Source organism: Papilio machaon, chromosome 7 (assembly GCF_912999745.1).
Source record: "Papilio machaon chromosome 7, ilPapMach1.1, whole genome shotgun sequence".
Classification (NCBI taxonomy): domain Eukaryota; kingdom Metazoa; phylum Arthropoda; class Insecta; order Lepidoptera; family Papilionidae; genus Papilio; species Papilio machaon.
This window is the reverse complement of record NC_059992.1, coordinates 9,056,558-9,079,438: the sequence shown is the minus strand read 5'-3', so window position 1 is coordinate 9,079,438 and position 22,881 is coordinate 9,056,558. Positions and strand designations below refer to the sequence as shown.

The 22,881-nt window shown below is 38.5% G+C and overlaps 1 protein-coding gene across 1 annotated transcript; it reads left to right on the top strand.

The window, feature by feature from the left end:
* Positions 1 to 16,986: 16,986 nt before the first annotated feature.
* On the top strand, positions 16,987 to 17,809 carry LOC123721139. The gene is made up of 2 exons (XM_045678677.1): positions 16,987 to 17,500; positions 17,751 to 17,809. The coding sequence occupies exons 1-2, from the start codon at positions 16,987 to 16,989 to the stop codon at positions 17,807 to 17,809; spliced, it is 573 nt and encodes a 190-aa protein (XP_045534633.1).
* Positions 17,810 to 22,881: the final 5,072 nt, after the last annotated feature.

Sequence of the window (22,881 nt, the reverse complement as noted above, 5' to 3'; positions counted from 1 at the left end):
TCATTCGCACTAATAAGCCTCGGAGTTCGGCAAATAATTGAGTAATGTCGTAATTACAGCGGAGGCAGAGCGCGATACCCGCCTTTCACTACCCGCTACCCACTACCCAATACCTTTCAATTTGTGTTCCGTTCCGCGGGGCCATTGTTACCCGCTACACACCTGTGATCGCTTCCCCAACAATTTATAATTCAACGCTAATAACATATTATATAAAAAATATATAAAATTAATTCTTTAGTGTGTGTAAGCATTACTGATTAAACAAACGAATATTTTACACATATATTGTTTATAGATTAAGAGCCACGACACATATTATTCATATTTTATTGATAAGAAACTCTGCAGTAAACCGAATCGTAGATAATGTCTACGTATTTTATATTTGCAAATAGGTAATTTAATAGATTAGGATTTATTTTATAATGTAACATTTCTTACTGATATCAGTATTTTTATCGCGTATTATGTTAATTCCAAAGATCGATTGATAAAATGACTAAACAAATAAAGGTAAGGAATGAGTCACCGCTGAGATCATGACAAGTTCAGCCTAATCCCGTTGTCGGCGGCCGCTGAATTGCACTGGCTAACTAATAATTAAGACCTCTCCACGCGCGCTGATGAGCCGCATCACACGACCTCTGATGTATCGAATCGCAAGCCTCTTTGAGATAATCTCTAGATTTTTTTTTTTCATTTCAACAATGCTGCAAATAACTTATATAGCTAAACTAATTTGAAAATTCATTGACCATATATAGATTAAAAGACTTGAAAGTAAATACATTTTTGTGTATACATCACGAGTAGCATTCGTAAATACACTAACAATGTTTAAATCCAAAACGTTCCTAAATAAATAACCTAAAATTCGCTGACTTTTACGAAGTTAGTGTAAAAAGCTGTCGTGATCAGACAGGTCGGCAAAGGGTTCCGCTTGGCCGCCGCGCAAGTGTTACCACGTGCAGACACAGACACATGTCACACAGTCGTTGTCTGAAACACTCACAGATCAGTGTGCCTTCCCGCCAATGACCCGACACTAAGCACGTGCTTTATAACATATGACTTTTGAAAAAACCTAAATCACATAAAAATTTGTAATCCTATTTCAACAAATAATATTACTAATCTTTTATTTAATTTAATTCATTGACTACATCGAAAAATATAATTATTTCCCTTGCGTAAGAACGTCAGTAAAGTGACATCAATAACAAGGAAGGGGATGAATCTATTAATTTCTAAATCGAGAAAGTAGGTATATTAAATAGAAGGACTCTCTTGTGAGATATTGTTGATTGCTCGCGAGGGTGTGAAATAAGACGTTTATTTGCACAAGGGTCTCAAGAGGACCGGAGAGATCCCGTGTAATTGTTACGACACCCTCCGCCAGAGGGCACAGCTCAGGTGTGGTAATCGCACAATTGTAACACAAATTTAATATTTTTAGTTATTTAATTTCCTTTTTTAACATCGCTTTTGAAATGTATCTTATTCTATTAATTTCTTGAAATAAATTGTTGAGTTATTCAAATGTTACGTAAAATGCAACATAATGAAGCTCGAAATTTTCTAAAAGATAGATTAATAATAAAAAGAGAATTTAACAGACAGTAAATAACAAGTATTGTCTGGTTGGCTACATTACATACAACTTGTTCATGCGTTGAAATTACCGCTCGGATGCAAACGAGACGGTAACTTGAGATAAAATAGAAAACACTTAAGTTCTTTTTAGAGAAAGATAAAAGACGAAACAAAATCTTAAGATAACAACAAACAGAAACGCAACTGAGCGTTTTTTCCGCTCTACGCCGCATCTGACGGACACAGCGAATGAAATAGCCATCGCAAAGACTTTAGCCGGCGCTATTGAAGGTGTCCGCTTTCACTGGCCAGTGAGCCTAAAAAGATATGTTGTTGGCTAAATCTTTAAGTGTCCTTATACATAGCTGTGGTGCAAGTGATGAGAGGCAAGCGATTTTTACTTGTTAAAAATACAATCAGACCACTTAAGCAAAATGCCCACTTGAAAATAGAAAAGACATGTATTGTGTATGTAATTTCGTTCTTTCGTTATATATCTTTGTATAATAGTCATATTGTAGGCACTATGACTATATTATACTATACTTTAAGCAGGTATATAAGCAAGGAGCAAACCGTTTAAAAACAATGTACTAATGGAAGTGCAAATCGTTAGTGTTTGGGCCACACGTGAAACTATCGCGGGACCGATCAGTAATCCTTAGTGGGCCTCTACGCGGGGTCGGGGGGTGCGCGAGGGGTGCTCGGAGGGTTGCGGGGGATGCGGCACTAATTGTGCACAAACAGCCGCCACCCACACCGCTCGCCCTTGCCTAAATCCTCTTAATTACATCGTCTCTTGACGTTTTGAAGATGTTCGCAAGTGTTGTAAGCTGATTTGAACCAATTCATTGACAAATCGTAAAAAGGAAACGATTTTTTATTATACAGCTGAGAGCCTACATGAGGTATGTCCTAGTTAGCCTTGTCGACATTCATTCAGATTTATGACATTTTTAAAATCTTACATATGTCTTATTCCAAATATATTAACAAGATGAAATCTTGAACTAGATTAGATGTTAAGAATAATGTATGCTCATCTGCGAAAACTTAACACCTTATAGTGTAACAAAAACTTGCAACGTTTGAGTGAAAATGTCATACATCGCAGAGGCGACATCTTGTGGCGATAATATTTATTAATCGAAAATATTTTGGGAATGCGTCACAAGTTGAGTGTCGTACTAATTCGAGTTTTTGCAGAGCGCGGCGTTGCGGTAGGTAAGGTCTGTAATCTCTACTAATATTACGAGTATAAAGAGAAAAGATTTGATTGTTTTAAAAAGCTCCGAAACTACTTAAACGATTTGAAATATTCTTTCACTGTTGGGAAGCTACACTATCCCCGGATGACATAGGCTATATATATTATTAGATTTTTAATTCCGTGTGGACAAAGTGGCCAGGAACTACTACTAGAATAATAAAACGAAATTGATTAAGGAAAAATTGAATCCAAGTTCTATAAATATACTTCGTTTATAATATTGATTCTTTATTGGCTATTATATTTTGTAGTGTGATACGGTCTTCCTATTCTTTGTTACAAAAGTCTTTTGTTGGACCTAGATCTAAATTTGACAATTTAGTTGTTACTAGGATCAACGTCTTAAGTAATTGTAGTTACGGTTGAATTTGAAGTGCTGTTTACTATTCACAATGTTAGGTATCACATTGATAAACATTTACAAATCCCTTGAATTATTTTACTTTTATGTTAGAAAACAGGAATAGATTTAAACGAAGCATTACGACCACTGAAGTCGGCGCGTGAAGTGAGACATTTTAATATGATAGATGGCGCTGGGCAACGAGGAATTAGAATACATATATAAATCAAATTTACACGTCGATTGGTAGAGCGACAGCGGCGGTCCTTTGTCTCTTATTAATTAAGGCTTGTTTCCCCGCTCGGTGGCTGCGGCTCAAAGCGTTCGAACCATCTCTCCACCATCAACATTCTTCGACGGTAATTTTTCATAATAACGACTTCTGCGGTAGGTGCCGGGTGCTGGTTGTCTGGTGGCAACAAGGCGAATAGTTAATCGTTTGCTATACGTCAGCGCCTTTGGGAAATGCAGACGATGCGTTTCAGTGATCTCAACTCCAACTCAAATTCTACGCATGATATTCTTACTAAAAAAAAAAGTACGTCATAAAAAAATACATTAAAATGTGTATCTAATGTATCTACGTTCGAGATGTAGACGCATGTTGGCCATAAGTTGCACTCAAAGAGTAACAAACAAAGAGGTTCTGAGACGAGTCCACCAAAAATGAGAACTTTTGCAGACTGTCAAGATGCGAAAATTATCCTATCTCGGAAACGTGCTCAGGCATGAAAGATATGATCTCCTTCAAGCCATTCTGATGGGAAAAGTTTTCGGTAAAAGCGTTTGCGCAACATCAGAGAGTGGACAGGAATTGCGAGTGCCGCCCAACTGTTTCGCTTCGCAAGAGATTAACAAAAACATGGAGAACAAACCGCCAACCTTCGCTAGTCGGAGAGGCACCTCAAGAAGTAGAAGAAAGTATCTACAGAAATATACGCCAAATGTAATCAAGTTAATAAAACTATCGTAAAATGCTTGAAAATTTTTAAGAAAAATAACACACACACACACACAAGTTATATGACAATTATTACATCATTATAAAAAAATAAATGATACATTAATAAAATGCAACGTCTCAATAACATCTTTTATCTGCGAGGGAAGAAAAAAATATGAGTCGATGTCAAATGTCGGGACGACGAGGTCGGCATCAAAGTAGAACTGACAAATTGCTTCATATTAACACATGGCCCAAATGTCTGCTATTAATAAACAAGAGTCAGATGTGTTAATTATTCATTTGTGTTACAGGAATGTACGAGGAAACGATTAGGTGAGAATATTTTGAGAAAATATAACAATAAGGTAAGGATATCTGTGACTATATTGTCTTTTATCTTGTTTATGAATCAATATTTAAAGATAATAAAATCATCGAGGATTGGGTCAGGGTAACCGTATTACAAGGATTATAACACGCCAGTAAAAATTTGTACCCTTTGCGCGAGTCGCTGCGCATACAATTTTAATTGTAGCGGAACGTAGCGGGATGTGGGGCACTGTGCAGCGCATGATCTTGAGCCTCCAAGATATTTGACAAGAGTTAGACCTAGTATAATGAACTGCGAATGAGTTTTGAAAAAGTTTTTATTAAAAATATCACTGTTTGTATTTCAAAGTGTGAATGTTTCAAAAGGCCATTTTTGTTATGTACCTATCTGTATGTCTACAATTTTGTCTTTGAACCAAATAACACTAACGAGGTATCGACAGGCGGCGAGCGGACACGTGTCCAGGCATTAAGTTAAACTTTAACTTAAAAAAATAAGTAATCTATGGCATCAGGGTTGATGAATGACTGCCCGAGGGTTGTGTGGGGAGGGGAAGGTGTGTGCTGATGCCACCCGCCTCGCTGATAAGCTGGGAAAGCTGTTTCGCTAAGTGTCGGGGAACGCTTTTAAAATGCTTGAGCTTTAGCAATCCGTAAGCGACTGCAAGATCCTTAAAGAATCGAGCTGAAATGTAAATGCAATGCTCCAAAAATTAAACATAACCCCCTCATGTCTTTCTTTTTGTCCTATTTTTTTTAAGTATCGTTTTGCTACTGGAAATTTGCTGTTAACTGATGCAGCATTTTTCTCGACTTTTGCCACAGTTCGTATTTCTTTTATACAGATTTACATCGATGTTTTTAAGCAGGTTACATAACTATGAAGGTAAAATTGATAGACGTCAAATGTGAACAATTAAATTGGCCCAACTATATTTACTTCTTGAACTTAGTAAAAGTAAATCCTACGGAACCGCAGTGATATTGAAGTGATACGTTAGTGCTGGGTGCGGGCGTGGGTGGCGCTGCTGTTTTTTAGCGATAACCCTCGCAATGAAAACACGGCGCCAGCGTGTAGCAGCGCGAGGGTTAATTGGCGGTCACTTGAGACCCGCTCGGCCTTTTTTTGTCCCACATTTAACAATCAAGAGTCCCATTTTGCGTAAGGTGGTAGCGGTATGCAGGAAAGGGTCTGTTAGTTAGAATTTACGAGCGCATGTCCTTCACATTTATCTAATTAACAAACGACCAGCAGTTAATTAACGACTTTACTTTGTTTTCTTTTACGTGTAAAAGCTACAATACTCATACCTCGGCAAGAAGCAAAAAGCCGATAGGCCGGCAATGCATCTGCAGTTCCTCTGGTATTGTAAATGTGTTCCCGCCGCTCGTTTGTCCCCTTCTGTAATAAAAAAGCTCAAAAACGTATTTTTTAAAAACAAAATAGCAAGCAGCCAAATTAATTCTTCAAAACAGCGAAATGGCCGTTGCACAAAATCATCTGCAATTGCGTTGCCTCCCTGTAATCGACAGAAAGAAGATTCTTCATAATATACATTCCTTCCTTTGCCAAAACCACATCCCATTCCTTCCTTATAAGAAAAGTATTAGAGGGTATTAGATATTAGAGAATAGAATTTTAGAGGACACAAATTAAGCCTTCGGCACGCACACTCATCAGACTGTACGCGGAATTGCTTCTACTTGACGCCTGTCTTCTGTGTGGTCGTGGTATTACACCGGTCGAGTGGGCCCATTCGTGCAAAAGATGTTATTGCACGCTCTATATACTTCACATAGCTCCTCAGAGAATAGTATTGATTCAACAATTGACAGTCTTTAACTTTACGCACTTCGCAACAAATCTTCGAGGAATTATCTTCAAAGTGTGTAATGTATCTAGTGTGAAGCTGAAACGTATAAAAGTTTCTTTACATTAATACGAAGCTTTAAATATAAAATAGTATTTTATTTCGCAACATTAAGCCATTAATAATATTATTAACGTTTGAAAGAGATGTGGTATATTTGTGCGCAAGCGCAGATGTGCGCCCTCCTCGGCTACCTTGTAAATAGTTTGTTACAATATTATCTATCAATATTAGCCGCGATTGTGGCCGGGGGAGGGGACAGGGTTGCAGGGGGAGGGGGCTGTGCATTGTCAACACGCTATCCTGTTGCATTCAACACAATTCTATGCGAATTAAGCGATTGTAAACTTTAATGCCATTAAATTAAATAAATGCGGAAACACACTAATGCCGAGTACAAACAATTCACACGTCAAATATATTGTGCTTACTGTTTGCACACATTTATTTTGTTATATTTATCTACAGCGCTTTCAGACTTGAATGGTGAGTTATGAAAACTATGTATTTATTTTTATTGAAGAGTACATAGATACTGGAAACTGAGACTACTATCAGTGTATTGTTATTCTCTGATACAGATTTCTGCTCTTATTGAATAATTTACCGAGCTATTTGCTTAACAGAGAAATTAAAATTAAACAGTTTTATTTTACAATTTAAGCGCCATCTATAACATTCGCCATTCGACATAAACAACAAGAAGAACCCACTTTTTATCTATTTAATAAAAAAATAATATAACAAAATATTATTAAAACATTCTCCCGACATTAGCAATAAAAAAAACATAGCGAACTACAACTACTACACACTAAAAACCGACAAAGTACAGTCGAGTGACTTTTAAAAAGTCCGTACCACGTTCACAAGAGAGGCAGCGGCACTGCGGCGGAGAGTTGAACAAAAACGTAAACGATTTGTACGAAAATCGACAATTTGCTTCATGCGATTGAACACCATCAATGACTTGAACACCCTACATATATTTACGAACACAACGCTATTTAAAACTTTATTACTAACGCACTAAGTTCAATTTAGAATGCAGTAATAAATTAGCAATGAAGACATTATGTGGCATTGAGGGCGAATGCAATAAAATATAACAATTTATCATGCGGATGTGTTTGTTACACAGCAATGCAGCGGTAAACGTCGGCGTACACATTATTAATAATGTTACGTTTGACATCTGCGTGTTACAATTTCTTATTTTTATTACATTATCTGTTATTGTTCGCACGCGGCTGCGGTAGAGGAGCTGCTAGAAGAAATAAATTAAAATATTTCTTTTAAATTTTATTGTTGTACTGATTTATGCAAATAGAATAGGGATGCCAAACAAGAACAACGTTATTTAGAAACCAAATGGTTTAATGATTCATCGCTTAGTTACTAAATAAAACAACAATGGTAATAGCGTCTGAGACAATAAGATGTTTTGGAAGTATTGCGTGTGATAATGCACATAATTCTAAGTATGTATAGCCTGGATGATTTATGTTTAACAACAGTTACTTCCTTTCATCATCAGCTCACTATACATCCCCACTGAGGGGCTCGGAGCCTACCCCAAGTTAGGGGTGTCTAGGCCATAGTCAACCACGCTGGCCAAGTGCGGGTTGACTTCACACATATCATTGAATTTTTTCTCAGATATATAGGTTGCATCACGATGTTTTCCTTCACCATAAGAACGTCGGATAAATGTACGTATGTAAATCGAAAATCAAAAACACATTTATTTCCTTTGTTGCCATTAAATTAGAGAATTATTATTCTAATGTTATCACAACTTACAGCTCCATCTAGTGAGAATGTTTGTAACAAAGTTTTCGGTGCCGAAAAGTCGTCTTGTACAATTTGAACTACAATTGTAAATTACTTAATAATTACTTATTAATTAGAAATAATAATTTATATAAATAAACTATTGCCTTCGAATATAGTTAAAATAGTTTTTCAATTAAAGACATATGTTCATTTCAAAACGTCTGCGGAGGTTTGCGTGCATGGACTTCATTTTGTCAAAAAATTACGATGTATGCACACATAATACAACATGAGTATAAGTTTTAAAAAAATAAAATTATTAAAGTAAACTTATCTTCATCTTACTAATATTATAAACTAGCTTTTACCCGCGACTCCGTCCGCGCGGAATAAAAAATAGAAAACGGGGTAAAAATTATCCTATGTCCGTTTCCTGGTTCTAAGCTACCTGCCCACCAATTTTCAGTCAAATCGATTCAGCCGTTCTTGAGTTATAAATAGTGCAACTAACACGACTTCCTTGAATATATATAGATGAGAATATATTATAGTTTAGATGGATGGATGGATATATGTTTGTTTGAAGGTATCTCCAGAATGGCTCAAGGGATTTCAATGAAATTTGGCATAGATGTAGAATATAGTCTGGAAGAACACATATGTTATTAATTAAGTTTTTTATTTTAATTTCGCGCGGACGCAATCGCGGGCGACAGATAGTCATTGATAAGTACTATCTGAGGAACAAACACATAGGTAAATATTAGGTGTTTCACGATTCATATCATATCATATCATATCATATCAAAGATTAATTGTATGGACTCAGTACTTTGTACTTTGATCGCGGAATGCGCACCCATAATATGTGACAGTCATCGAGACAAACAAGTGTACCAACACGTCGATAATTCGCACAATTCAGCATGCGTGTGTGTGCGTGTGTGTACAGCTTTACCAAAATGCCTCGCTAATGTTGCGAAACACGAAGTTAAACGGGGGCCCCTTGTTTGATGATATTATTAAGTTGTAAGGGATTTATATTTGACTTTGGGCATTCATCACTCGCCGCTAGGAGGCGCAGTCATCGCGGACCGGAGCGATTCGAGCGTACCCAATCTATTCAACAACTCACAAAGACAATGTTTTTTGTGTTACCGCGTACAACTATGGCCATGATGGTTTTATTGGGGGTACATTTTAGAAATTATCGAGCCTTTCTCGACCGCTGAAGTTATATGGGCCGCAGTAAAACAATAAATAAGGTATTGTTTATGGTGGTTAGCTCCGAGCGGACCCCATGCGAGGCGATCGGTCACGGTGCGGTCACAATGCGCCTGCTGTAAAGCGATGATGGCACATTACGAGCTGTTGAATGTCGATGAGTGGTCGCGGTCGCCGATGACCGCTCAGCGATTCTTTTGAGACTATTTGCGGTCATTATATCGCCACATTGTGAGAAACGGCGCTGCGGGGAACTGGTGCTGGCGATCAGCTACGGTCGTGGCGATTTGTTGTGCTCGTTGCTCTTTACAACCGCAGCCAGAGTAAACAAAGAGTGCTCAATGTGCGTCATAAAGCAACGTCACTCTGCTAATTGCTAACTAACTCCGTAAAATTAGGCAATTAATTATATTACTAAATGTAAAACCACAGATGATCAGTACATAAAAAGAGCTACTAAAACTGTATCTGGTTGTTAATTCTTCAAACGTACAAAACGAGATATAAATGTTTGTTATAACATACGAGTAAGAACAAAAAGTGTTACTTAAGTGTTGTCAAGGAATCAAGTTTAACTTAATTAATATTACTCTCTGGTTATTCAATTAAAAGAAAAGAATTGAACTGTTGAGTTTTGAAAATTCCATCGCAAAATGTAACAATTTCCATGAAGTTGCAAAAATATATCTAACCAAAACAATTTAAACGAAAATCGACTTAATATCTATGTAATGAAGTGTCAAGTTTAATTATACTTTTAGCCTTATCAAAATTGGAACTTCCAAGATTTGATATAACAATAATCTTACGATTTTTTAAAGATAACTTTCAATAATTTGTTTTGTAACAATATTTGTCAGGTGAATCATTTCATTAGATTGCATGGAAACTTCGAGAATTAGAAATCTTATAGTTAGTAAATATTTCTATGATCATATTATATAAATTACTAAATTATTAAGGAATCTAAGCACTAACTACATTCTGCTACGAAGTATCATCCTAGTGACCTAAAATCATAACTGAACATACGACAAATTTTAAGGCATTATCACAGTTAAAATATACTTTTTAGTGCAAAAATACTTAATACAAGTAAGTAATAGTTAGACAATATATTTACCAAACAACCGAAATAAAAAACACATCTTTCAATTAAGAGTTAACAATATAAAACGATGAAAGGCCCGCGTCCGTAAACTACTCATAATGTAACGGCAATAAATGGGAAAGTTTTACATAATCTCCTTACGTCCGCCGTTGATTTATTTGACGTAAATCAAAAGTCAACAGCGAGAGCCGCAGCCTTGCACAAACCACCGCCAACAGTCTAATTCTATTGTCGTCAACACGACACCGACTACATTGCCTACATAGTGCACTACGTCACACAACGCGTACACACTGAATGCAAGCCATATGACGACGTCAGAGAGCTGCATATCCCACGTGGCCGTGAGGTGTCGGCGCTCTCCCCAAAGGGATGAATAGAGACGTCGCCGGCAAAGCGGCCGACGCAAAAAACTCACAATGGCACACAGATTTGGACACAAAGCGACATCGGGAAATAAATTATTTCATCTGCTCAGTCCTTTCACGATAATATTGGCAAATGTTTCCATTCGAAACGGGCCACGCCCCGACATGAACCCGAAACCGATCCATCTCACTCACCAATGTAAATACGACCATCAGTCACCAAAAATAAAGTTCAAAGTCAATCGGAACCTAATGTCCGGGACATGGGTCGCGGCGTCTGACAAAGTCATCAGCGAGTCGACTTTTCTTTCAAACTTTTTTTCAATCGCCGACATATATTTTGACTGTGATGTTTTTATTATTTTTGTCCGTGATTCGCTCGGGGATCAATAGCTAAGTATGGTTCAATTTTTTTCTCAAAGTGAGCGGCCGAGTGGACGATCGCTTTGCTCCTGCGCATGCGAGAGTTTCGTGGAAGCGCCGACAAAGCGGAGTCAGTAATTATCTAATGGGGTACAATGTTAACTTTTTCCACTATTTTGGCTTCCGATCATGAGCCGCCATTAATCAACTATAAACAAGGAAGCCATACGAGCTGTCGTCCCTGTTAACAGCTTGCCTCTCACTAGCGCCCTCGTTGATTACCAATCATATTGTGTACTGCGCTTTGTTTATACAGTTGTTGTCTCTCGTAAACGTGAATAGTATTTATTTTAAAACATATTATAGACCTCTTTATATTTATTTAGATACAAGAATTATTTTGACTACATTTTAAAGGTGACAATAATTTTTTTAAAGTTCTAAAAGTTAAAAAATTACAAAATTAAAATGTATATTTCGATATTAATAATGCCTCTTAAACATATAAAATTGATTTCCCATTTTAAATAATTCAGTTTACACAAAAGGTTAACAAATAAAACTTGCAAAATAAATTATGTGACAACGGTAAGTTCCATCTGTTCCACAACTAATTGTTGCTGTTTTGGAGACAATGACGCAAGCACATGCCACGCCGACGCAGCAGCAGTCTTCTCCGAACACCAAAAAGACAAAGCAGGCCCCGGAAACCAAACAGTAGTGCTAGAGAGCCCGGGGCGCTCCATGCCCTAGCTACGCCACCTAGCGGGGGGTGACATAAATCACCTCCACAAAGCACTCGCTCAATAGTACACTAGTTGACAATTAAAATTTCTTAACACTTGTTTTAAGATGAATTGTTACAGATTACGAGTTTGTATTTATAATGTTACAGTCTTATTTATAATACAGTACGTACAACCCTGGTTACCGGTTAATTTTATGAAAAGCTGATAGTTTCGACGAACGTTATTATTATTATTATTATCCACAGTAAATGCATGCACACGAATTTGTCATTTTTAAATACCCTAAGACACTTCGGCCACCATTATACATTCATCTGTTTCTGGTACCATTCTAATCTAATATTAATATTCCTACAGCTTTATTACGAAGTCTTAATATAATACTCGATGTAAGTATCCGCCACCGGTATTTGGAGTATTTATTACGTGTCAATGTTGTTAAACAACAGGCCGACGTTACAACAATCTAACACCCGCACTCAATCAATGCTACCTCTTAATCGTGGGCTAATAATCAACAGAGACGTTAAACTTTCCAAAATACATCAATACGGAATGCCTCTTCAAAAGTACCGCAACTATTTATTTAATAACCTCACTAGAGGCAAGTAAATTAAGTTATCAATCGAAGTGGAGATTGAGAGTTATAGTTAGCCACTTGGTCAGTTCCCGATGGACCCCGACCGGTTCGTCTACTGTGTATTCGAACATAACCGTAATTTAGATTATGAAGTGACTATAAAAGATCTATTCGTTAAAAATATTAATCGTAAACGATATGAAAACGCAGTTGGACTGGTCGGTTAATTGCCGCGTTAGAATTAATGAACTACATTTAATATTTCTTTAAAAACAACCTTTTGAAGCCACTTTTCATATTTTATATTCTACGTTGCATACATTAGATTTAGCGCGGGCGATGTTGCCCACTCGATAGCAACTAATTTTCTATTAACATAGGTATCGACTTTAGGATAAAACAGTAAAGAAACATGTTAACAATTGTTTATTACAAAAAATAGAGACAATTAATATCCCAAAAGTTAAAATAAACAATTCTAAACGATAAATTAACGAATAAAAGAACAACACAATGTAGTTACGCCCTCTAGTGGCAAGACAAAAGCAATTCATGAAGTAGAATGCAATATGACCGTGCATTGCAGATGAGGTGCACAAAGGAGAAACTGTAGGACGGCAGGAACGGTAGGAATGCAGGAACGGCAGAAACGCAGGGACGGTAGCTGACACAGGAGCTTACACAATAACGTTGTATGCACATTAGCTGAGAATGCAGCAAAAAATGAGCAACAACAGTCCTGCAGTAGCGCGTGAAATTCAGACGATTCCGAAACACCCAAGTAGCTATTATACATCGGCGTGACTAATTAAAGAAAATGCTTCGTTAAGACATAAACTATTACAAAAAAATTTAGAAATGGAAGTCAATTAATTTTACAAAAAAAAACCGTTTTGAATAGCTGACGTTTCTTACTGTGTTGATTTTAATGTTAGTTGTTGATTTGTCACGTGCTGATAAAAATAATTTACTAAAATATATACGTCTGTCTAGTTTATTATTGTTTTCACATAATAAACAATAAATACATAAATTACGTTAAAATAATTAACAAATTAAGACACAATAATTGTAAAACATTAACAGTTACTATACGTACAAAATTATCTTTACTATAAATAGAATTAATTATAAGGCAAGGGCCATACTAGTGATAAAGTTGCATCGTATATCAAATGGGTAATGATCGTCGCTGCGTGTGACCAACACCTTATTTATCGAGTCGCGATTTGTGGCCGCGCGACACGAACCCAACCTGTCACCACGCGGTTCGCAAAACATAAGCAATATGCAATTATACAAAAGATGTCTTATTTACATTTTAATAAGTTATTTATATGAAAAAAGAAAACCTCTTTCGCAAACTACAAAAATATACAATGTAATTATAGAAAGCAATTTTCAATCGCCTCGCCATCTAGCGACTAATTTATTATTTATCTGACTTCCTATTAGAAAGTGTCAAAGCAGTCTTAGACAATAAAACCTTACGAATCTTATACAGCAAGAAATAAAGTCAACTATTAGCGCCTAGCACCAAAAACTACTTTTTTACTCCGTCATTTTTAGCCGACTTCAAAAAGAAGGAGGTTATCAATTCGACTGTATTTTTTTTTATGAACAAAAATTACTGAATTAATAAATTTCTCAATAATGATGTTTAAAATTATCTGAAACATTTATTACGTTAAGAAACGCATAAACAATTTGTGGTAATTAGATACAGCGCACGAAAAAGTGTAGTTAAAATGTTGCCTAATTATACGTCGTCCATTAACGAATGACTCAATGTATCATGTCTTTTAAACCTAGTGACAACAAGCAACTTGCTTTATTGAAGAAAAAGTAAGGTGACCAAATCAGTTGCGACATCCACGGAATTACAATAATATTACTCGTCTTAAGAATGGTCTACAAATGAAGATTTAATAGGCGTAATGTTAAAATGTTAAAAATTATCGTTTTGAAGTTTCTGTATAAATATTGCAGATATCACGGTACGAAATATAAAAAAATAAACTTGACAAATTAGTAATGAACCCATACGAAGACTATAATTATTTAAGACTGCAACAAAAGTGTCAGCAGAAATATAAATTTCCCGAGACTAAAGCTAATATGGTCACCCTTCAAACCACCAGCTCACTGCTTTATTTGGGCAGAAACAAAACAATCTTCGTAACCGTATTAAGTATTGACATTCAAATCAGTAGCCGCTGTCATTTGTTATGAATTCCGGACGAGTTTGTAGACAAAGACGGAACAATATGGCCGTTGGAGCAACAGTAAATCTCCGCAACAGTGGCGCCGTCGGAGCGCGCGCGCATCTGTCAAAATTATGCGCCATATTTGTTAGGTAAAGACATCACGGGCAACATGTACGCTATTGTCTCAGGTTTTCGGCGGCACATTGTTTTGTAACGAATTTAAAATACTGAAGTGACAGTAAAAATATTAAACAACTTAGTTTTAAGTCATGAAACTTCCCGAACGCACATATCATTATGAATTATAACATTCGGTATGTCGGTTCAAATCTTTTCACTCAAATTGCTCATCATATTTCAGATTGACAACAAAAATATACTAATATGCATATTTTCTTCTTATAAATATGTTGAAAATAAACTACAGTAGATATTTATTAATAAGTTTTAAAGTGCTGTTATTTAGAGACCACTTATTGACAACGATCATTTATAAAAACGACTTGCAATAAAACTGCATCTGCGCCTTGTTACGATCTGTTGATCAATGTCGTCACAGAACTGAGTCGTGTCAAACTTTCGTTAAACAGCTGCTTCTACACAAGAAATTATAAAAAATATATATTTCTCTTTATATTAAAAGTGTCTCACAACAAGAATAAACACATGTATTTTATATCAATATTTTTTTTTCAGCAAACGTCAACTAACTGAGGCGGCTGAGCCTCCGATACGTCATCACGATAACCATCGGCACAGTTCTAGTCGATCCATCACAAAGATGACGTCCCACGGCTCTAAAAATATAAATATGACAGTTGTTTTATACAATTTAGATAAAATAGAAACTAGGGGACTAACAAAATAGAACTGCCATAAATATTTATTCACTAAAACACAGAGCGACGTTAAAAACTCTTCACATGCGTTATTATTTTATACTTACTGTTCGGTACAGTTGCACTGTGGTTCGCTACTTTTGAATTTGGCGGTTTTAATTGTTAGAGAAGGTAGGTCGACTCATTTTTATTCTCCCGCACAAGCGGGTAGTTGGAAATCCCTCTCCGCTACGGACGGGCGCAGGGCCTGCGGGGGGCTTGTGCGGGGAAGGAGTGAGTCGACAGAGCGCATCGTGTCAGCATAGAAAGTGGTCGGCAGTTGGATAGCTCATCGGACGTGTCTTATATTTAGCGTACAGGGTCGCTAAGTTTACGGTTCCGCGTTCGGTTCGGTAAAGGACGCGTCTATAGGGCGCTTACGGGAAGCGGTGCATCGGGTGCATCAGGAGTGCAGCATTGCTGGCGCCTTTAGACTGTATGACTGTGACTTTTTGACTCGACTGACACCGACAGAGTGACCAGGCACCTGCAGGCGGTGAACGGGGCATCGAGTAGGTGAGTGCCAGTTCATATATTTTCATTATTTACGCCAGGCCTTGTGATACGTAGTTTAAGGCAGGTTGTGCCGCGGGACCCGAACCCGTCGTGTACGGCACAATTCGATGGTAGCAGAGCGTGGTTAGGTTAACACGTAGGTTATAACCGCGTGGTTATATTCGGGTTACGTGTTTTTCGGGTACGTATTTGCATTGCTTGGCGTAATATTGTAACGTCCTTCTCGCGCGGAATATAACGGAATATAACGGAATACAACGGAATACAGAATATTATAACATATTACGTCGTACAATATTAGGTTTTTAATCGGGTCGTTTACGTTACATTTTTTATTGTACGATTGCTACGTAATATTAATCGGCCATTAGGGTTCCGTTTGTTGATTTCTTATAGTTTAGATTATTTAATTTAGGGTTCTTTCATAATATTTAATTGAGTAATTTCACGGTTTTTTCTAGTATATTTAAATTAGGTCTTTTTTACGCATCGTTTTTTTTTTTGTAGTTTATGTTACGGTGCATAATTTAATTTGGTGATTTTTTAATTTGATTTTTTTTTTAATGTTACGGTTAATAATTTAATTTAGTATTTTTTTTCGTTTGGTAGTTTTTATGTTACCGTCGATAATTTAAGTTGGGCAGTTTTCATTACGGTTGTTTTTTTTTGTTTTGTTTTTTTTTATTAGGTAATTCTTTGTAACGGGTTTCATACATTTGGTTAAGGGGAGAATTATCTACCCACCATTTAGATTTTTTTTTTCCTTTAACGACCATTTGTAGTAAGCGGTTTCTGGAAGCGTCGATAATTTTCTACCTTCATTTTTGATTATTTATAAAATTTTGAACTTTATTAATTATGGCCGGCAAATATACCGCTAGGATATCAGGTGTGCTGAGATGGCTCGGCTCAGCGGTTTTGAATATTTCTAGGCCGGACCGTGCGCAGGCCCTTATGGCTAGATACCAGGTTTTAGACGATCAAATGGCGGATCTATATGCGGCGTACCGTGGCATTCTAGAGTTAGGTTTAGAAGCGGATGCCATGGCGAAGATTAATGCTGACATTGATCAGGCCGACGACCTGGCTGATCAAATTATTCAGGCTGTTGGTTGCCTTAAGGGGTCAAGCGCTGCTGACGCGCGCGTTACTGCGGAGTCGGAGGCGTCACCAGCGCTCATGAGTAGATTGCCGCTGCTCGATTTGCCACAATTTAACGGTGACTTGGAACAGTGGGTTGCTTTTAACAATTTATTTGAAAGCATTGTTCACAGTCGTAGGGATTTGACCCCTGCTCAGAAGCTTGCCTATTTGTTGGCGTCGTTAACGGGAGAGGCCAAGGGCCTCGTCCAACATTTAGGTCTTGTTGACGGTAATTATGATATCGCCCGGGACTTACTCAATCGTAGGTATCAGAATGTTCGGCGATTAGCGGATAGTCACGTTGCTGCTATTCTAGGCCTACCTAGGATTTCGGTTACGCAGTCGTTGCGCACACGACTTCTAAATCCTTTGTTAATAGCGGTCAACGGTCTCAAGGGTTTGGATTTACCTGTGTCCACGTGGTCGTTTTTATTATTACACATAATTCTTTCCAAATTACCTTACGATTTACAACATAGATTTGAACTGCAATACGGCGGGGACTCCGCCACTCATCTTCCCAGCTTTGACAACCTAATTTTATTCCTGGAGGATGAGTGTCGTCGATCGGAGAATGTCCCCCCTCCCCCTTCGGGGCCTCCCGTAGTTGCTCCTAGAGCGAGGCCCGCGGGTAACGAACACCGTCCACCGGTTTGGGCGCGTAATAGGCCACGAATGTTTAACGCAGCGGTACGACAGGCACAGGACGTTCACTGCAGTTATTGTCGGGATACAGGACACGGTGTTACGGGTTGCCCCAAGTTCCGGGAACTACGTTGGCAAGCTCGACGCGGTATTGCTCGCCAACGGTTTTGGTGTTATTGCTGCTTGGGGAACCACCTTGTCTCGCACTGCCAGTCCACTCGTGCGTGCGGTCAGTGTGGAGGTAGACATCATCTCCTGCTGTGTGGGAACCGCAACGGCTCGCACTCGCCAAACACTCGGGGACTTGTAACTTCCCCTGTTCACAATACAAATACGGATGAACATTGGTCTGGAGCTATGCAGCGGACTTCAGGTCGCCGTGATGTTAGGTCTCCACCACGGCTTAGTGCCAACCACGAACGGCAAAGTACTCATGGTTCACCAGCGAGTACGGGCGGGGGGCCGCGTGACTCTTGTAGCGCCCCTCAAGCTGCGGCAAAGGAGCCTGGTGCGGCCGGCGCTCGCTCGCCACTCCACTTCTTGGACTGGCCTCGGTTGGAGCGTCGCCGACTGCATATATCGGATCATCAGGTGATAAGTGATCAGAATCGCCCTTCCTCCACACCACATATAAACAAATCATCACAGGAACGATAAGTCGTTCCACTTTTCCATCGCAATGCATCTCATCGCTTAGTACGGTTTCACTGTCCACCGCTCAGGTTCGCGTCGGTTCTCTTCGGAGTAAATAGGTAACCACGCGCGCGGTTTTGGACTCGGGTTCATAGGGATGCATTGTTTAAATACGGTCGGTGGAACATTTACGGTCGCGGATCGACCGGGTACGGATTACGGACTTATTCGCGGAACAGGTAAAGCGAATTGGATGGTTACATGATTTTATTAGGCCACTTGGTGGTAAAGCGAGCAGTGGCAACTCTCCCCAAGCTTGTTTAATTTTGGGTTTCTAATTACGGTTTTAGACGCAGCCAGATATCGTCTGGCTGGGGCGGGGGACTGTTCGGTACAGTTGCACTGTGGTTCGCTACTTTTGAATTTGGCGGTTTTAATTGTTAGAGAAGGTAGGTCGACTCATTTTTATTCTCCCGCACAAGCGGGTAGTTGGAAATCCCTCTCCGCTACGGACGGGCGCAGGGCCTGCGGGGGGCTTGTGCGGGGAAGGAGTGAGTCGACAGAGCGCATCGTGTCAGCATAGAAAGTGGTCGGCAGTTGGATAGCTCATCGGACGTGTCTTATATTTAGCGTACAGGGTCGCTAAGTTTACGGTTCCGCGTTCGGTTCGGTAAAGGACGCGTCTATAGGGCGCTTACGGGAAGCGGTGCATCGGGTGCATCAGGAGTGCAGCATTGCTGGCGCCTTTAGACTGTATGACTGTGACTTTTTGACTCGACTGACACCGACAGAGTGACCAGGCACCTGCAGGCGGTGAACGGGGCATCGAGTAGGTGAGTGCCAGTTCATATATTTTCATTATTTACGCCAGGCCTTGTGATACGTAGTTTAAGGCAGGTTGTGCCGCGGGACCCGAACCCGTCGTGTACGGCACACTTACAAACACTTCCTAAACAATCTCGCACTACCTAAGCGTTGATACTAATAAACAGCTTTGATATGCACAAAGATTACGAGCCAGAGTAAAATCCGATCCATCACAGACACTAAAATATTTGTAAGCTATGAATACAACGCGGGAACACTGCCGTCCGACAATCGGTCCACAATCGTCCGAAAATGTATGCTTGTCGGATGCTAATTATACAGAAATATTTGTAACGTGTCGTTTATATGTATGTATGACGAATGAGCCCGATCTTTAGACCTGATCGAATAATTAGGCCAAACGGAAACCGTAACTTGGCCGCGAAGAAAAATTATTATTTAACGATTTTTAGATTGACCTCAGCAAAAGTTCATACATACAACAATAGTTAATTACAATATGAGTTCTTTTGCTTATAATGGAATAATGGAATCGTTAAAACGAAGTTAATCTTCGTATATTCAAAAGTTTCTATATGTCTTAGTGGGATGCCAGTACGGCACACTTCATCGCTGTGAATTCCCAGCGGATGTTTCAACCATCAAGATAACTCCAAAAAGAAACTAATTCGATCAAAACGGTCGGGGATTGATTAAAACTTGTCTGCCTACCCTCGTCAGGTTTTTTAGCGACGGTGGCGCGGCGGCGCGGCGGTGCAGTGACGCGGAAGCGACGCGACGTGCCGGACACTTTTGTTGTGACGCAGTGTAGCGGCCGCGAAACAAAATAAATACCAAGACAGCGCGGCCTGGTCGCTGACATGTGAGGACGGGAGACCAGCGGGCGGCGGCGGCCGCAGCACGAAATTAAGTTAGCCCGTGTTTTTTTTTGAGCGACCGACGCGACGTGATGCAAATAAAATTTTTAGTTAAATTAATAAATATTATATGTTGAGTGAAATTCGGTTAAAACAAACTGTCACATCTGTTTCAAACGGAAGGAGCTGAACGACAAATTGCGAGGGTTAGGGAAAAATGCCAATTATAAGTCATACCATCATGGATCCTTAATCCCATGGATCATAAAACTGCAAACATAAACCACAAAACCGTCCCAGTACTTACCTACTTCAGACTGCACCCAATCGTGGGAATAAACCAGTTTTAATTATAATAAATTATTGAATTATGCAAGCCAGCCGATTGCATTGCCGTTCTGAGATTATTTAGATGACCTTTATACAGCAATAAACGATATAAAAATGCGGCTCCAGCCAACTAAAACAAGACGGACGGCGGATCAAACGCGCGCAATCAAAGCCGCGAGATCTCGTAAACACTGCATCTCCGCCGCGCCGCGCCCGCACCGATTCCGCGCCACACTTCCTGCCGCGCAGGGTCGCACCTGGTACACGTAAACAGCATGTCCGGTAACAAAACTCTTTATTATACTTCAGTATTTTCATGCTTCGAGATATTGTGCGATAAAATTGCACCTCATTTATAACAAGAAAATAAATTTATACAATAATATTATTTCGCACTTCAAGCAGGACTCAATCAACACAAAAACACCTTGAGAAGGTCACTAACATTCTAATGCTGGTAATTAAATATTATGGATATTATTTGAAGGTATCTGAGACCGGTGACGATAAATGGAAGAGATAAAAAGCAGGAAAATTTAACTTGAAAATTGATAAGTTTTGGTTCTTATATAATTCCTGTTAATTTTGCTCACATTTCGCAAAAGAAATATCAAAAGGATTTTCCTGACTGTGAGTTCTTACCTCAAAATATAGATAAATTTAAGGATTTTCTAACTAAAAAATTTATGACTATTCCTCTATTACTTATAAAGTTATACTCTAAAAAAAATGGTGACCAACTGAGCGGAATAAAATTCATGTAAACTAAACAAAATAATTTAAATATACGAGCGCAAATATTCCATAACTGATGTTTACAGTAGGAGAGGATGTTCCGCGGTTGTTCGGGCTCATACAGAAGGCGACGGAGTAGCCGCGCGGAGCGGAGCTGTGCGGAGTCGAGCGGAGTCGAGCGGAGCATCCGGCGCAGCGGCTTTGATCCCGCGGAAGCATTCATCATTGCCGCTGAATTTGGGACTGTATTGACAGATTTACGATTCAGTAATGTTAGCAGATGGAAAAATAACGATTGAACCTTGTCCGATATTGCTAAATAATATTAATGGAACGGTTTCTTTGATGTTGAAACAATCAGCGGACACGAGCAACAGAATTTTACAGAGGAACCGAGGAACAGATTCTATTTCAACAGTGCAAGTCCAATAAACAAAGTTTTAGCGAGTTTTATAAATTATAACTGTAGATAATGCGAAATCCGCAGGCAGATTTATTGACTTTAGGTACAGAGAGTTATGTTTTCACTCGACGGATAAACGGAAAACAGAACATTGAAGGTTATATCAAGCTAAAACTTTCCAATCAAATCGTCAAGGTCATATACTGTTCATAAGAAACGGGATTCTTACCACGATTAGGCTGTTTGAGCTCCCGATATTTCGGCACAGTTGCATGCGCCATGTTCACGGGTTGACTGACAGCCTAATCGTGGTAAGAATCCCATTTCTTACAAACAGTATATTAGTAAAAACCACGAAAGTTTGAAGTTATATATCGTCAAGGTCAGTTCGTAGTTCGATTCCTAATTGTGATTCATTGTGATGTCCTTTTAAAGTTATAAGCGTGAAGGAACGCCGATGATTGACAAACATATTGTATATGTGATGTCCCCAACTTTTACAGCATGAATTATTTATTTTAATTATGTCTTCGTAAAAGTTCTGTTAACATTTTAGAGGATTCCGTATTAAGAAGCCACAAAATTCTACTTTAGCATAATAAAATACTTTTCAAATATGGCTTCAATTATAATGTATTCATAATACCTACTTTAATAAGGTGTAGGTACGTAGTTGTGCAACGCTTACTCATTATCCAATCCAATCTTACTAATATTATAAATGCGAATGTTTAGATGAATGGATGGATGTTTGTTTGAAGGTATCGCCTGAACGGCTCTACGGATCTTGATGAAATTTCATAGTCTGGAAGAACACATAAGCTACATATTACATTTTTTTTATTCCGTGCAGACGGAGTCGAGGGCGACAGCTAGTAACTAACTATTGATGATTACTAATTGAAAGAAAGATACGCTTGAATTTAAAAAAAAAAAAATCAGTCGAATTGATAACCTCCTTCTTTTTGAAGTCGGCTAAAAAGTTTAGGTACATTCAACAAAATTAAAAAATGCACCAAAATGCTTATTTGTAGCGAGGATAATACTACCTCGGTAAGTCTATAATAAAGTTAGCTTACATTTTCTCATTGTAAAAGTACTCTACGAGAAATCCATCGAATTCTTGTAAATGCGGCTATTCCCAGGCAGTTAAACTGAAAAGCAATAAATAAGTAAATA